The following is a 10,806-nucleotide window of genomic DNA, read 5'->3' as shown; positions in this document are numbered from 1 at the left end:
AAAAAATATACTTACAAATATAATTTGAGACAAAACTGATACACTTGAAACGTTATGCTCGATTCCTGTTAATGCTGCTTGTTTCTTTGTTTTTTCTCATCAGATTTTGTCTTCCTTATCCAGCATAAGCGGGTCTTCTTTTTATAACAATAATATGGTCAAGGAAACAAATATACTACTAGTCTTCATTTCTTATTTTGTACGTGCGAAAATGATGTAACTATTTTAAATGTCTTTCATTAATTAATTGGATTTTCCCTCCAAAACAAAATGAATGCAACTTGTTAGATATAAAACAACCAAATAATTGAATTATATATAATCAATGAAAAAGTTAATAACTTAAATAAGTACTATTTTACAATCTTGATATAAGTACTAGATCAGTTCTATTTATAATCCATGAGAAGTCCCCAAAAACAGTAGTCAAAGTTGCTTAGTTACTTCATAGTGAGCTTGAGCTATGGTTTCTCTTAGGCTATTAGTTGCTCTAACTCTCTCTTCCTTTCTTCTAACTTGTCTTCTATGTTTATCTCAAGAAACCAACTATTCTTCTTCGAAAATTGGTCGAGGCTACCGTTTGATATCCATTGAAGATACACATGATGGTGCACTTGTAGGTCTCCTACAAGTTAAGCAGAAGAACAATATTTATGGTGCTGACATTCCCCTTTTACGCTTCTATGTCAAGTAAGTGTATATCTGATTCTACAGACCGGTTATAATTTGAATCTTATCAGTGTCGTGTTGGTGACATGACACTAAACATGAGCGTTGATGTCGTGTTGGTGTTTGTCGGAGTGAGACATATATTGGACATCAGACACGCTTTTATTTAGATGTATAAGTGCGCTTATTTATGAACCTTATGTTTTGTTCCTTGATTTTGCAGGCACGAGACGGAGAATCGCTTGAGGGTACACATAACTGATGCAAACAACAAAAGGTGGGAGGTTCCTTATGATCTTTTGCCTAGGGAGCAACCGCCGCCTCTAAAGAAGAACATTAAGAGGTTGAAGAAGAAGAAGCCATTATCAGTTTCAGAGTATTCAAGCTCTGAGCTTGTTTTCGGTTACACTTCTGACCCGTTTAGTTTTAAAGTGAAAAGAAAGTCCAATGGTGATACCCTTTTTGACTCCAATTCTAATGAATCAGACCCATTTGGTTCATTAGTATTCAAAGACCAATATTTGGAAATCTCTACCAAATTGCCTAAAGATGCTTCTTTGTATGGTTTAGGAGAGAACACACAACCACATGGGATGAGGTTACATCCAAATGATCCTTACACTTTGTATACAACTGATATATCAGCTGTTAATCTCAATTCTGATTTATATGGATCACATCCTGTATATATGGATCTTAGAAATGAAGGTGGAAAACCTTATGCACATGGTGTTCTTTTGTTGAATAGTAATGGAATGGATGTGTTTTACAAAGGGAACTATTTGACATACAAAATCATTGGAGGTGTTTTTGATTTTTACTTCTTTGCTGGGCCTACTCCTCTGAATGTTGTTGATCAGTATACTACCTTAGTTGGAAGACCTGCTCCAATGCCTTATTGGGCTTTTGGTATGATTCACTTTTCACTCTTCTCTAGTCCCATCACAGTTTTTGTTTTTTTTCAGATATTTTCTTTTGTAGATTAGACACATTCTCCAAAACCTGTTTGCATCATGACCAATATATTCACTCAATAGATTCATTTTTTGAATGTTTATAGGATTCCATCAATGCAGATGGGGTTATCACAACCTATCTGTCATAGAAGATGTTGTTGAGAATTACAAGAAGGCCAAAATTCCACTTGATGTGATATGGAATGATGATGATCATATGGATGGACACAAGGACTTCACAGTCAATCCAATTAACTATCCTCTTCCAAAGCTTTTAAACTTTCTAGACAGAATACACAGCATCGGCATGAAATACATTGTGATCAATGATCCCGGAATCGCCGTTAACACAAACTATGGTGTGTACCAGAGGGGTATGGCTAATGATGTTTTTATCAAATATGAAGGTGAACCATTTATGGCTATGGTTTGGCCAGGAGCAGTTTACTTTCCTGATTTTCTTAATCCAAAAACAGTTTCTTGGTGGGGAGACGAGATTCGCCGATTCCATGAACTTGTTCCTATTGATGGCTTATGGATTGACATGAACGAGGTTTCAAATTTTTGCACTGGAAAATGTACTATTCCAAAGGGAAGATTTTGTCCACTTCAAGGTGAGAAATTACCTAATTCGACGTGTTGCTTGGATTGTACAAACATCACAAGCACAAGATGGGATGATCCACCTTACAAAATCAATGCGTCCGGAAAAGAGGCTCCAATAGGCTTCAAAACGATAGCAACTAGTGCAGTTCATTATAATGGCGTGTTGGAATATGATGCTCATAGTCTTTTTGGTTTCTCCGAAGTCATTGCAACGCACAAAGCACTTCATGAACTTCAAGGTAAACGACCATTTGTTTTGTCTCGTTCGACTTACGTAGGATCGGGCAAATATGCTGCTCATTGGACTGGTGACAACAAAGGAACATGGGAGGATTTAAGATATTCTATATCCACCGTTCTCAATTTCGGAATATTTGGCATGCCAATGGTTGGTGCAGATATATGTGGTTTCTATCCTGCGCCTACCGAAGAGCTTTGTAATAGGTGGATTGAAGTTGGTGCTTTCTATCCATTCTCAAGGGATCATTCAAGTGTTATTTCCCCTAGACAGGAGCTTTACCGATGGGAATCCGTAGCTGAATCGGCTAGAAATGCTTTGGGGATGAGATATAAGCTTCTACCCTATCTGTACACGCTAAACTACGAGGCTCATATTAGTGGAGCCCCGATTGCTCGGCCTCTTTTTTTCTCGTTTCCAAATTATGTTCAATGTTATGGCCTCAGCACTCAGTTCTTACTCGGAAGCAGTTTAATGATTTCTCCTGTTCTCGAGCAAGGGAAAACGGAAGTAGAAGCACTCTTTCCGCCCGGAACATGGTACAGTTTATTTGATTTGACACAAGTAATTGTTTCAAAAGATGGAAACTATGTGACCCTTAATGCACCCTTGCATGAAATCAATGTGCATTTATATCAGAACACCATTCTTCCAATGCAACAAGGTGGTATGGTATCTAAGGATGCTAGAACGACACCTTTTAGCCTCATCGTGACATTTCCAGCCGGCGCAAATGAAGGAGAAGCTAAAGGAAATTTGTTCATCGACGATGACGAGATGCCAGATATGAAGCTCGGAAATGGATATTCGACCTACGTTGAATTCCATGCAAGAGTGAAAGAAGGAAGTGTGAAAGTTTGGTCAGAAGTTCAAGAGGGCAAGTTTGCTTTAGATCAAGGTTTGGTTATTGACACAATAAATGTGTTGGGATTGAGCTATGGAAGTGGAGAACTAGTTAGAATTGAGATAGATGGAGAACCATCAAGTGGTGTCTCAAATGTGAAAGTTAGTACAAATGAACATAAGTACTTGTACAAGGAAGGAGATGGAGAAAAGAAAACAGTAATGGTTGGATTGAAGGGATTGAATATCCCTGTAGGTAAAAGATTTTCTCTTACATGGAAGATGGGATCATAAGTTTAGACTCTTTCATCTCATCTTTTTTGAATCTTGTGTCAAATTTAAGAGTGTTCCATTATGTTATCATTGTGTAATAAAGCGAGAGTTTTAAATAACTGTCCAAGACTGCGAAAACAGATACAACAAAACCGTATTGGCAAATACGGATACCATTATTTACCATTTTTATATTAAAGAATAAATTATGGTTAATTTACACTGAGACAACCGCGTATTTTAAAACCTAATAAAGTTAGGGTAAAACATCAGACAATTTTTAAGGTATCTAATTATCTATCCACTTCAGCATGCTAGAGAGATGAAAGAATAAGGAACAGAATGGCCCACAGTCACAAGATTAGTATGATCCTCTCAAGTTCAAAGTCACGCGTAACGTAATGGATCCTATGAGACACTTCCTCACTCAATCTTCTTATGTCCCACAAGAAACAAACACAAAAACACCAAAGTAACCATTTTCTCAATTATATATCAGAACCCTCTCCTACGTTGTTTTACTCTACAGTGTCCTACTATGGCTTCTCTCAATGTATTAGCCACTCTTTTTCTCTCTTATCTTCTTCTAACTTTGTTTCTCTCTGAAGCTAAACATGCCTCCTCTTCTTCTTCTTCTTCTCCAAAATCCACCAAAATTGGTCAAGGTTACCGTTTGATATCTATTCAAGATGACCCTAATGGTGCTATCACTGGACTCCTTCAAGTTAAGGAGAGGAATAATATCTATGGTCCTGACATTCCCCTTCTGCGCTTCTATGTCAAGTAAATAATTATGCATTCCTGTTTTTTCTTTATGAATCTTACTAAACACTAACATAGATACGTGACTCGACACTTAGACATTGATATCAATAATAATTTGAAAAAAATAATAAACCGAACGTAATTACATGTGTTGGTATTGTGTCTCGTGTCAGCGATGAACTCAGACACCAGACACCAGAGTGTCTTAAGTTTTTGGAGGCCTTATGTATGTTAGTTATGGTTCAACTTAGACAAAAACAACTAGGGGCCCGTTTTAGACATGGTTTAGTCGTGACAAATTTATTATGAGACCCTATTTAACTGTGACGAATTTGAGGCCATGTGCAGTAGCCCATATTGCACACCCTTAAAGACGGCCCTGTCAGACACGAGTGAAGGTGTTATGTACCTTATACTTTGGTTCTTGGTTTTGCAGGCATGAGACTGAGAATCGTTTGAGGGTACACATAACGGATGCAAAGAACAAAAGATGGGAGGTTCCTTACAATCTTTTGCCTAGGGAGCAACCACCACCTCTGAAGCAGAATATAAAGAGGTTGAAGAAGAAGAAGCAGCCATTATCAGTTTCGGAGTATTCAAGCTCTGAGCTTGTTTTCAGTTACACTTCTGACCCATTTAGTTTTGCAGTGAAAAGGAAGTCCAATGGAGATACCCTTTTTGACTCCAATTCTAACAATTCAGACTCATTTGGTCCATTGGTTTTCAAAGACCAATACATAGAAATCTCTACGAAATTGCCAAAAGATGCTTCTTTATATGGTTTTGGAGAAAACACACAGCCACATGGGATAAAGTTGTATCCAAATGACCCTTATACTTTGTATACCACTGATGTATCAGCCATTAATCTCAATACTGATCTATATGGATCACACCCTGTGTACATGGATCTTAGAAATGAAGGTGGCAAACCTTATACACATGGTGTTTTGTTGTTGAATAGCAACGGAATGGATGTGTCTTACAAAGGAACCTCTCTGACCTACAAGATTATTGGAGGAGTTCTTGATTTTTATTTCTTTGCAGGTCCTACGCCTCTTAATGTTGTTGATCAGTACACATCGTTTATCGGTAGACCGGCTCCAATGCCTTATTGGGCTTTTGGTATGATTCACTTTTCACTTTTCACAATCTCTCATACCACACTATGTTGCACATTCTATTAACTTTTATATTTGGTATGTGTTATAGTTAGGCTTATCAGACCTGAATTTTGATACTGGAAAGTGTAGTTTTTATCAATATTATTGTGGTACATGATTACGCGCCAACTAGCACCAACACCTCTGAACAAAAATGTATTTGGTGTCCAACACGTGTCACACTGATACGACACCCTATCTACTTAACCAACGTGCTGACTTGATTTATTTGTTATGTAATAGGATTCCACCAATGCAGATGGGGTTATCACAACTTATCTGTTGTAGAAGACGTTGTCGAAAATTACAAGAAAGCGAAAATCCCACTTGATGTTATATGGAACGATGATGATCACATGGATGGACACAAGGATTTCACACTCAATCCAGTTAGCTATCCGCGCCCGAAGCTTTTAAACTTTCTAGACAGAATACACAGCATTGGAATGAAGTACATTGTGATCATTGATCCTGGAATTGCTGTTAACTCGAGTTATGGTGTATACCAAAGAGGTATGGCTAATGATGTTTTCGTCAAGTATGAAGGTGAACCCTTTTTGGCTCAAGTTTGGCCAGGAGCAGTGTACTTTCCAGATTTTCTCAATCCAAAAACAGTTTCTTGGTGGGGTGACGAGATTCGCCGCTTCCATGAACTAGTCCCGGTTGATGGCTTATGGATTGACATGAACGAAGCTTCAAATTTCTGCTCTGGAAAATGTACAATTCCTAAAGGAAAGGTGTGCCCGAGTGGAACAGGACCTGGTTGGATATGTTGCTTAGATTGCAAAAACATCACTAAAACGCGATGGGATGATCCTCCCTACAAAATTAATGCTTCAGGATTACAAGCTCCGATAGGCTTCAAAACTATAGCCACGAGCGCAGTTCACTATAACGGCGTTTTAGAGTATGATGCTCATAGTATTTATGGTTTTGCTCAAACCATTGCAACTCACATGGCCCTTCAGGGTCTGCAAGGAAAAAGGCCTTTTATTTTGACGCGCTCGACTTATGTTGGTTCAGGCAAATACGCAGCGCATTGGACAGGTGACAATCAGGGCACATGGGAGAATTTGAGATACTCTATATCCACAATGCTGAATTTCGGAATATTTGGGGTGCCAATGGTTGGCTCTGATATATGCGGTTTCTATCCCGCGCCTACCGAAGAGCTTTGCAATAGGTGGATCGAAGTCGGTGCTTTCTACCCATTCTCAAGGGACCATGCAAACTACTACTCTCCAAGACAAGAACTTTACCAATGGGAATCGGTAGCTGAATCGGCTAGAAATTCTCTGGGGATGCGATATAAGCTCCTACCCTATCTGTATACCTTAAACTACGAGGCTCATATCAGTGGAGCCCCGATTGCTCGGCCTATTTTCTTCTCATTTCCAAACTATGTTCAATGTTATGGCCTAAGCACTCAGTTCTTACTTGGAAGTGGCCTAATGATTTCTCCTGTTCTCGAGCAAGGGAAAACGAAAGTTGAAGCACTCTTTCCGCCTGGAACGTGGTACAGTTTATTTGATTTGACACAAGTAATTGTATCAAAAGATGGAAACTATGTGACCCTTAATGCACCCTTGCATGAAATCAATGTGCATTTATATCAGAACACCATTCTTCCAATGCAACAAGGTGGTATGGTATCTAAGGATGCTAGAATGACACCTTTTCGCCTCATTGTGACATTTCCAGCCGGTGCGAATGAAGGAGAAGCGAAAGGGAACTTATTTCTCGACGACGATGAGCTTCCAGAAATGAAGCTTGGAAATGGCTATTCAACATATATTGACTTTCATGCAAGTGCGAAAGAAGGAAGTGTGAAAGTTTGGTCACAAGTTCAAGAGGGTGAGTTTGCTTTGGGTAAAGGTTGGGTTATTGACACAATAAATGTGTTGGGATTGATTGGAAATGGAGCAACAGCTACAATGGAAATTGATGGTACAGTATCAAATGTGAAAATTGATATAACTGAACAAAGTTACTTATATGGGAAAGGAGATGGAGAAAAGAAGATAGTGATGGTTGGAATGAAGGGTTTGAATATCCCTGTAGGTAAAAATTTCTCTATGACTTGGAAGATGGGATCATCAGTTTAGATTAGATAATTTTAATCATAATTGGGACTTCAAAACTTTCATTGTGTTTTCAAATATTTTTATTAGATATTCTCTTATGAAATGTGTATATCTTTTTTCTCGCACTTTTCTCCTTATATAGTCGCCTAACTCGTCGCATGAAAGTCATGAGAATTAATTTAAGGTGATTGCCTCTGGGATCATGATATCATCTATCAGTCATAATTGTGTTCTTTGTTATATCTCATTTAGATATCACTATGCGTTTGAATTGGGTTGTCAAACTTAACTGACCCATCAGCTATTTCAATCCGTCCTGATTCATTCAGAAATCCGGTATAAAAAATCGGATATGTACATATCTTCTCAAACATGAATGAACTGTGTAAGGGTGAAATGATTTTCTAAATCATTCTAAGAAATCGTACATGTACAATTTACTATGTATGTGCATATGAATTAAATCCTATAACATTTTACACTTTGTTCACATTCATCACAAACACTTTTGTTGTTTGAAAATTGTAACAATGAATTGAATATACTAATAGTACTATTCCAAATGTTCAGTACAAAAATTCATATTGAAAATCATGTGAATTATTTAGCACTTATCTGTCTCCAAGAATCATCACAAAGATACTTATGGATTATGGATAATGCAGTTGTTTGGGAGATGCATGTAAAGTGTTTGATCATAAGTCGGAGAGGAATATTTCCTAGAAGAGCAAGATTCTAAAGTGTTAAATGATCACCAAACACATGCACATTAACACCCCGGTGCTAGACACTGACCCTGGTGCAAGAGCAATGAAATAGGAAGTTATTAAATGGAGCTAAACATAAGGCCTAGATATGAACAATCATGGTCAAGGGTTAAATGGTTTGTAATGAATGAACATATGAATGCAGATGAAAGTGATTAGAATTATGCAATGCAATATGTAAAATGAGTTAGAGGTAAACAAATGGTATGACAAAATTGGAGTATGACATTAATCAGGATTCTCTTTCTCCTGGCGAGGTGACGATGAAGGAGGAAATACAATCCTTGTTTCAAAGGCTTGGATATGAGGACGAGTTCTCCCCTAGTGAGGTGCCTTCTACCGATGTGAGGAAGAGGCGAATTGATAATCATGTTATTTTGAGTGCAATTAATCTTGAGAAGAGTAGGAAGAATTTCGGTAAGCGTAGAGTCTTCATGTTTTTTTTTCATGACATGCATGTTTCTTTTTTTTTCCTATAGCATGGATAAAATAAGCAAGTGGAACATGTTCTATAACCTTGTCGACGCTCAAGGTATTAGGGCTGCACTAAATATTGGTACCTCTGCTCCTACCCCCACTCCTTTGCTGACTACCGCTCCGGCCCATTCTCCTACCCCGCTATAGAAGCTTCGACTTTGTGCTCGAGGTGGATCATGTTATGGACGCCGCAACCACTTTGTCGGTGGAGGAACCGACCTTGCCTCTAGGTTCGACGAAGACGGCTTGAGATGAGGAATAGTCGTCTCCCCGATATGAGGTTTCTCCAAAACGGACCCATGTCACTAAGGATGATGCTTCTCGGGAGATGACCCCCTTTATAACGATACCAGATATTTTTTTCATTATGACTTCAACATACTCTCGAGGAGGCTGTTGTTATAGTCTTGACCTTGAATTTATTCTTCGTCCATAATCTTCCTGAGGGGGATAAAATTGAAATGGCTTCAGAGCTTGCTCACAACATGTTCAAATTTACTTCTATTTTTTCTCTCGTTTCTACTAGACAGGGTGATGTCATGGCCCCGGGTAGTCCCTTCAAGGAAAGGGATGCCTAGAAAGGGAAGGTTAATGCTATGAAGTTGAAGTGCACTAATATTTGGAAGGAGCTAGTTGCGTTGTAGGAGGAAGTTAAAACGACTAAATCTTTACGAGAGGTAATGCAAATATATATATGGGTCAGGATCAAATGACACTAAAGTGTCAAACTTAATAATATGACACCTCCGATAATTCTTCATCACACATCTGTATAACAAAATTTACTATTGGATTGAAAGTTGTTATCATATAGATTATCTCTATAAAATTTAACATCAATTGAAAATTGTTCGATATGTCAACGAGATGCATAAAAATTAACGACTTACAAAGTTTTAACATAACTGTTAATTTTGATCATTCTCTTTAACATATCAAATGATTTTTGATTGATGTTAAATTTTATAGAGATGATCTATATGATAATATCTTTCAATCTGATGATGAATTTTGTTATACGGATATGTGTTGAAGAGTTTTCGGAGGTGTCATGTTACTAAATTTGAGACATTGATGTCAGTCGTCCTCGGATTTCATTTCCTCCTCTTGTCTTTCCTTTGGGGGGAAACGATGTCGGTAAGGAGTCTAGGACTATGGTCAACCGATCTCCTCATAATCAGAAAATGAGGGGCCTTCTCTCTAATTGCATGGTCAGTCTCTTCCTTCTATTTTTGTTAGCCTGACTCAAGAGACTCAATAGTCAGCTTATCCAAGTTGGACAGGGCCGTTCCTAGGGTGTCATTTTCGAGCACCCTTGTTTGTACCTCAACTCAGGTGGAATCGTTGAACTCACCCAAGGATCAATATTTGAGCCCAGTCGCTCCAATTCCTCGTCATACTTCTTCGAATCGGCCGTTTGGATAGGATCAAGCTAAGAAATAAAGGAAACCTCACGGTTGTTTAGAGGAAAGCTTATTTGCGGGTCGGAGATCCTTTGGTAGCAATAGAAAATGTTTTTGTACCGAATCCATGTTCGACATTAACTATAAACTTGTGGTATCTTGAGGATACCACCTCGGTATACACCCCAATAATGGTAGGGGTACGAGAGATTTTGGTTTGAAAGATGGAACGTGAAACTTCAATGTTATCTTCGAGGAATTCACTTTCACTTTCTGGTGCTTCTGGCGTGAATCTAAATCTGGATCTATGATTCTTTCTTCTCTTTCTTCGCGGAGTTCCCAATGGAAGTCTAAGATTTGAAGATTTGGAGAATTACGGATGATGCAAGAATCGTTTGGATCGAATGTGATATGTCCTCATGTTCGACTCTGAACGCTCTTGATTCGATGATCTAAGGAGGTTGTGAACATGTAAATTGGAGATTTGGATCTCAGCCGCAAGAATCCAAATTTGGAACTTCCGAGTTTGTTCGATGGTGTTAGCGAATCAAATTTGATTTTT

At 38.3% G+C, this 10,806-nt stretch overlaps 1 protein-coding gene across 3 annotated transcripts; it reads left to right on the top strand.

The window, feature by feature from the left end:
* The first annotated feature begins 420 nt into the window (after window positions 1-420).
* On the top strand, window positions 421-7,953 carry LOC127093233 (alpha-xylosidase 1). Of its 3 annotated transcripts, XM_051032139.1 has the most exons (4): window positions 421-690; window positions 893-1,578; window positions 1,730-3,166; window positions 7,188-7,953. In XM_051032139.1, exons 1-4 carry the CDS (start codon window positions 464-466, stop codon window positions 7,616-7,618), a joined length of 2,781 nt encoding a protein of 926 aa, XP_050888096.1. In that variant the 5' UTR covers window positions 421-463; the 3' UTR covers window positions 7,619-7,953. The 3 variants fall into 3 exon arrangements, with proteins under 3 accessions (XP_050888096.1, XP_050888095.1, XP_050888094.1); XM_051032138.1 differs by lacking the exon at window positions 7,188-7,953 and having other exon boundaries at window positions 1,730-3,727; XM_051032137.1 differs by lacking the exons at window positions 421-690; window positions 893-1,578; window positions 1,730-3,166 and adding exons at window positions 3,965-4,368; window positions 4,787-5,475 and having other exon boundaries at window positions 5,757-7,772.
* Window positions 7,954-10,806: the final 2,853 nt, after the last annotated feature.

The sequence above is a fragment of the Lathyrus oleraceus genome, chromosome 6 (assembly GCF_024323335.1).
Source record: "Lathyrus oleraceus cultivar Zhongwan6 chromosome 6, CAAS_Psat_ZW6_1.0, whole genome shotgun sequence".
In the NCBI taxonomy this organism is placed as follows: Eukaryota; Viridiplantae; Streptophyta; class Magnoliopsida; order Fabales; family Fabaceae; genus Lathyrus; species Lathyrus oleraceus.
The sequence above is the reverse complement of the archived record's forward strand: the minus strand, read 5'-3'. Positions and strand labels throughout refer to the sequence as shown.

Bases quoted from the DNA above. Each gene is read 5' to 3' on its own strand.
- LOC127093233 (XM_051032137.1), top strand. From the start codon at position 4,124: ATGGCTTCTCTCAATGTATTAGCCACTCTTTTTCTCTCTTATCTTCTT. The intron at 4,369-4,786 runs GTAAATAATTAT...TTGGTTTTGCAG, and splicing joins CTTCTGCGCTTCTATGTCAA to GCATGAGACTGAGAATCGTT. The intron at 5,476-5,756 runs GTATGATTCACT...GTTATGTAATAG, and splicing joins AATGCCTTATTGGGCTTTTG to GATTCCACCAATGCAGATGG.